Source organism: Otolemur garnettii, unplaced genomic scaffold, assembly GCF_000181295.1.
Source record: "Otolemur garnettii isolate 467f Iridium unplaced genomic scaffold, OtoGar3 scaffold00013, whole genome shotgun sequence".
NCBI classification, from domain to species: Eukaryota; Metazoa; Chordata; class Mammalia; order Primates; family Galagidae; genus Otolemur; species Otolemur garnettii.
The window spans coordinates 27690424-27696789 of record NW_003852408.1 but is presented as its reverse complement, the minus strand read 5'-3'; the positions used below and the strand labels follow the sequence as shown (position 1 = coordinate 27696789).

Below are 6366 nucleotides of genomic sequence, written 5' to 3'. Positions count from 1 at the left end.
ATTTTTTGGTTGCAGCCGTCATTGTTGTTTGGCGGGTCCGGGCTGGGGATTCGAACCCGCCGCCCTAGGTGTACGTGGCTGGCGCCCTAGCCGGTTGAGCTATAGGCGCCGAGCTTTGATTTTCCATTCTTGTGATACTTTACTAAAGTGAATATTCTACAAGTATATCCAGGTTAACACAAAAGATGCAAACTCTTCATCTTTTTATGGCTGAATAGTATTCCATGGTATACATTTACCACATTTGTTAATTGATTGGTTGATGGCCACTTGGCTTGTTTCCACACCTCAGCAATTGTAAATTGAGCTGTGATAAACATTCTAGTGTAAATGTTCTTATATTTTATTTCAACATTTTTTAAAGTTTAAATCTTGAATTTATGTGTTATTTTTGTATCATAGTCTAACTTTTTAAATCTTTTTTTTTTTTTTGAGACAGAGTCTCACTTTGTTGCCCTTGGTAGAGTCCTTTGGCATCATAGCTCACAGCAACCTCAAACTCTTGGGCTCAAGCGATTCTCTTGCCTCATCCTCCTGAGTAGCTGGCACTACAGGCTCTGGCCACAATGCCTGGCTATTTTTAGAAGCCAGGGTCTCACTCTTGTTCAAGCTGGTCTTGAACCTATGACCTCAAGCAGTCCACCCACCTTGGCCTCCCAGAGTGCTGGGATTACAGTTGTGAGCCACTATGCCCGGCCTATATTTTATATTTTTGAGACAAGGTCTTGCTCTGTTACCTGGGTTGGAGTACAGTGATATCACTGTAGGTCACTGTAAGCTCAAAACTCCAATACTCAAGTGATCTTCCTGCCTCAGCTTCCTGAATAGGTGGGACTACAGGCCACTTCACCCAGCTAAGTTTTCTATTTTTGGTAGAGATGAATTCTCACTATGTTGCCCAACTGTTTTCAAACTCCTGACTTCCAGTGAACCTCCCATTTCAGCCTCCCAAAATGCTAAGAACATAGGTGTGAGCCACTAGACCTGGCCTTGTATTATAAATGAACTTTAAAATAATGTGGAGTTCTAATGTGGAGTTTAATAATAGTTTAATAATTAAGATTGTTTGCTAGGGCTTGGCGCCTGTAGCTCAGCATATGTGGCGCCAGCCACATACACCAGGGCTGGTGGGTTCCCGCCTGGCCCAGGCCTGATGAACAACAGTGACAACTATAATAAAAAAAAATAGCCAGGCGTTGTGGTGAGCGCCTGTAGTCCTAGCTACTTAGGAGGCTGAGGCAAGAGAATTGCTTAAGCCCCAGAGTTTGAGGTTGCAGTGAGCAGTGACACCACAGCACTGTATCGAGGGTGAAATAGTGAGACTCTTGTCTCAAAAAAAAAAAAAAGATTGTTGTCTAGTATCATTTTTGCTCTGAATTTCCAGTTTACATTTTAAGGATTTTGACAAGATGATGAAGACCCTTGAGGAAGCAGATATGTGTAATTTCATGAACTGAATTTACATGAAAATCACAGAAGAGCTCAAAAATAGTGTCTAAAACATGTTTTGTTTCTTTTTCCCTAGGTTTGAGTTTAGGCTTGTGCACTTACTAGCTATCCTTTGGCAAACACGTAACATTTCTTAGTTTTAGTTTCTTCACTGGTGAAATTTTGGGGTATGGCCTGGCATGGTGGCTCATACTTGTAATTACGGCACTTTGGGAGACTGAGACCAGAGGATCACTCACTATAATAGAGCTATGATAGTGCCACTGTACTCCAGCCTGGATAACAGAGACTATCTCTCAAAAAAGCCAAACAACAACAACAACAACAACAAACCATATTGGGGTAACTCCATGGGTGGGGCCCATCCTCTGTTTTAGTAAGGCCTCCAGGTGGTTCCAACCCACACTGCCTGAATTTACCTTTTTTAGATAAGGACACTAAGGTCCAAAGAGGCTATCACAAATTAATTAGAGAACTGTACTCGGATCTTCTAGAATGATGAACAATCATTCAGTGAAATTTGATTATTGTGCTAATTGATAAACAGTATTTGAAAGAAGTTTAGGTGGGAATAAGCATATGGGGGAAGAATCTATCATTTAACCTACCTGGAGGGCTTCTTAAAGTTCAACAGCATTTTTTTTTATCCATTGAAATTCAGTCTGAAAGAAAAGTTTGTTTGATCCAATATGTGTTTTATTCACTTAATTATTCACATGTCTTATTACCTGAAGCAAAGTAAATGTGTCATTTAAGTAACCACCATTCCATCACTCCTCTCAAGGTAAGGAATTTCTAGGACAGGCATCCTCAAACTACGGCCTGCAGGCCACATGCAGCCCGCCTAGGACATTTATCTGGCCCGCCAGGTGTTTTTGCGGCTGCTGCCTGTCCTGCTTAGCAGTGGACTTGTCCCTGTGCCCGCAGTCCGGCCCTCCAACGGTCTGAGTAAACTGGCCCCGTTTAAAAAGTCTGAGGACCCATGATCTAGGATATGCTCTTACAACTTTCATTTTTAACAAACTCCTCACTTTTAAGAATCACTGGCTCGGTGCCTGTGGCTCAAGTGGCTAAGGTGCCAGCCACATACACCTAAGGTGGCGGGTTCAAATCCAGCCTGGGCCCGCCAAACAAGGACAGCTGCAACCTAAAAATAGACGAGGCGTTGTGGCAGGTGCCTGTAGTCTCAGCTACTTGGGAGGCTGAGGCAGGAGACTCGCTTGAGCCCAGGAGTTGGAGGTTGCTGTGAGCTGTGATGCCACAGCGCTCTACCCACGGGGACAGCTTGAGGCTCTGCCTTAAAAAAAAAAAAAGAATCACTAATACAGAAGATGTTTAAAGTGGTTAAGAATAAAGCTAGTTGGACTAGACCAATATTTTCAATATCCTTTAATTTGGGTTCTACAATGAAAACCTGCATGTTTTACAAATGTATATATGATAAAGTCAATATAACATTAGAATTTGCTCCAGAAATTCATAATGAAATGCTATAAGGATGATTAACTATAGTTTCCTCAAAGTCTAAAAAGAAAAAAAAAGAAAGAAAAAAAATTCACTATAGTAGGGCAAAGAGATCACCAGTATAAGAACAAGAGTTGACACAATGGGCCAGGTGTAGTGGTGACTCATGATCCTAGCACTCTGGGAGGCTCAGGCAGGAGCTTGCTTGAGGCCAGGAGTTTGAGGTTGCAGCGAGCTATGATGGGGCCACTGCTCTCTAACCAAGGAGATACAGGAGACCCTGGTCTCAAAAAAATTAATACATATAATAAAAAAGAGTTTAAACAGTGGATCTTGCTCTAAACTACACATTATCTATGGTACTGCCTGGAGTCAGCCTTGACTTTTTCCACAGGACAAATAAACATCATAGCTTAGTATCTCAGTAGTACTCAGAAGTTTTAGCTTTTCAAGATTATAGTGTGTAGGGTAGCCAAGTTTAAGAAAAAAAGATACAATACCTGGAGAATAAGAATAGAATTAAAATTCTGCAAGGTCAAAATTATATAGCTTATTTTTTTGTAGTATTTAACAGTTTTCAAAAATTTTTCTCTATGCAACAGCCATATGAAGAAGTAAATCTGTACTAGCAAAACCGATTCAAAGTTTTATTTATTTATTTTTTAGAAACAAAGTCTCATTTTATCGCCCTTGGTAGCAACTCCGGGGCTTAGGCGATTCTCTTTCCTCAGGCTCCCGAGTAAGCTGGGACTATAGGTGTCCACCACAATACCCAGCTATTTTTGTTGTTGTTGCAGTTTGGCTGGGGCCAGGTTTGAACCCGCTATCCTCGGCATATGGAGCCTGCGCCCTACCCACTGAGTCACAGGCGCCGCCTTGATTTAAAGTTTTAAGTACTGAATCTTTTAGGAAAAGATAGAGAAGTTGACAGAACCAGAAAGTGACAGAAAAGGTCATGAGGCGGCAAACCACTGAAATGGCAAGCACAAAAAGCTGAGGCCTAGGGAAGTGGGCAAACCAGAACAAACGGGGTAATTCTGGCAGGGAAAGCAGCTTCGGTGGGCAAATGAAAAAAGCAGAAATGCAGGACATTTGGGATTAGGAAACTTCCTAACAAAGAGGATGAGGTCAAAGATGAGAAAAATGAAAAGTCAGGTGGCACTTAAAGCTACATGGAAGCTTTGTGAGCATGATCCCTGCCCTGGTGAGGTGTGACCTTTCTCAGGGGATAGTCCCCAGAGTCGAGGCTGCGATCTCCTTCGGCCTCCATTCAGGAGCGGAGAAAGGCCTCAGAAATTTCTCAGGACGATGACCACCCCCACCGGGTTCGGCCCCAGGGTGAGGAGGGCGCCAGCGCGTTCCCGCCGGGCTAACAAAGGCAGGCAGGGGGTACTTCTCAAGCCGCGCGACCAGAGGTGGCCGAAGGGTTAACTGCGCGACCGAATCCCGCGCGCATCCCGGCCCCTACCCCCGCCGTCGCTAGGAGACGCCGGAAGTGGGGGAGGGGCGGGCGGCGCGGGCGAGGGTGGGAATCTTTTTCGGGCGCCGGGGGCGGAGGGAGGGGAGCGCGCGTGCGCGCGCCCGGCTGGCCGTCGCCGCGGTGACCGTCCTCGCAGTCCGTCGGCTCGCGCCCCGCCCCTGTCGCCCCCTCCCCTGTGGCGCGCTGGGGCTGTTTCTCGCTCCTCCCGAGTTACCGCCGCCGTCTCCGCTGCTCCTCCTCTCCCGGTCTTGGGTTTCCCTAACGTTGCTGCCACCGCTACCTCTGCGGGCTATATGAGGAGGAGGAGGAGGAGGATGTGAAGATGGCGGAGCTGCAGATGCTGCTGGAAGAGGAAATCCCGGGGGGCCGCCGGGCCCTCTTCGACAGCTACACGAATCTCGAACGGGTGGCCGATTACTGCGAGAACAACTACATTCAGGTGCGACGCATTCCCTGGCTCAGGCGCTTCGGGTCTCGGCGTCGTGAGAGGCGCGCGGGAGGTCACCGAGCCAGGGGCCGCACGCCTGGGGAGTAGGGCGCGCGGGGCCGAGGCCGCCGCTGGGACGCTGCGGCCCGGCTGAGTCCCGGGTCGGGAGGGGCGTGGGGAGCAGGGTAAGGCTTGGGATCGGTGAATGGGTGGGGATCCACTGGCTGGAGGAAATCATATCTTTAAAACATTTTTATAAACCGTGAACCAGTCTTCGGCTGGGTGCGTGTTTCGCGTCCCGCCGCCTCGCTTCTCCTGTCCTCGGCCGCCCCCGCGCTTGTGCGGGGCGGAGGAGCTGGAGAGAGGCATTTTCTATTTGACGGGATCTTGCTCCCCTTATGGTGGGGGGAGTGTGTGGGGGAATTGATGCATTACCCCATCCCCCAAATTCGGGAGGCTATTTAAGAGGCTATGTTACTGCAAAGTGAAGTGCTTCTGTTTTCTTGTGAATGCCTCAAACATCTTTTTTTAAAAGGGATACGGTAGAAAAGCAGTTATCTCTTGTTGAAAGTTAATGCCATTTTTCTTATGGCGGATAGGAAGCTGCATGATAATTCGTTTTTTTTCTTGTTAGTCCTGTTAGAATAGACAGTTTTCCTATGGGAGAAAGAAGTGTAACTGATTTTTTGAGAGAATTAGGAAAATAAACCTCATGGTTTAATTTTTTCCCGTGATGGTTGGTGTGGGCACAGGGAGCTCATAGTGGTATCGGGTGTTGTGTGTGTGTGTGTGTGTGTGTGGGCGGTGAATGTTGGGTGAGAAAAGATTCAGATGCTCCTGGACGAAGCAAAAGATTCTGTGGATTAAGAAAAGTCCTATTTCAAAAATTATATGAAAGGATTGCAGGTTAAAAGGCATGGTTTGCAAATCCAGCATCAGCATCTAACTTTTTATTTTTTTCTTTCCCATTTAAATTCTCTTGGGATAAGGGTGGAAATGGAAGCAGTATGTTAAATTGTTTCTTCAGTCTTTTTTTTCCCCCTTTCTTCCCTTTCTACCTGTCCAGGCCATCATCCTTAACATCAACTCCATTGGAAAGTATTCTCAATTCTTAAGTGTTAATTAAAATACCTGTTACAATTCATAGGTTCGTAAATTTCATAAGGGCCATAAGGTTAAGGATGATATTGTGAGATTTTGTTTGATTTGACATATAGTGAATACTGTATTTCTTGTAGAGAATAATGATGTGGAAGAATGAACCAGACATAATTCAGACTTTTCCCTCCAAAGAGGCAGTTAAATATGGCTAGCAGAAAAGGAATGTGGTCAAAGATTAATGAACATAAAATACAAATGTCCATACTTGTATGCTACTTTGCTGATACTGAGTAGGAAAGATTCAAAGGTTTATTTTCTCAATTTTACACTGAATGTATCTGAAAGTATTTTATGGCCCAGGACTATGTGTGTCAAGGGCTAATGGTAGTAGGAGAGGCTGATGTATAAGCAAAGTAATATCACAGGATTTTTTTTTTTTTTTTTT

The 6366-nt window shown here is 45.3% G+C and overlaps 1 protein-coding gene across 1 annotated transcript in view; it reads left to right on the top strand.

Annotated features, from left to right (window-relative positions):
- Positions 1-4584: 4584 nt before the first annotated feature.
- ABI2 (abl interactor 2) overlaps positions 4585-6366 on the top strand; it is a 123323-nt gene continuing 121541 nt past the window's right edge. Inside the window, exon 1 of the mRNA XM_003785014.3 lies at positions 4585-4832. Within this exon, the coding sequence (XP_003785062.1) occupies positions 4716-4832 (117 nt within the window). The 5' untranslated portion in view covers positions 4585-4715. The remainder of the gene's footprint in view (positions 4833-6366) is intronic.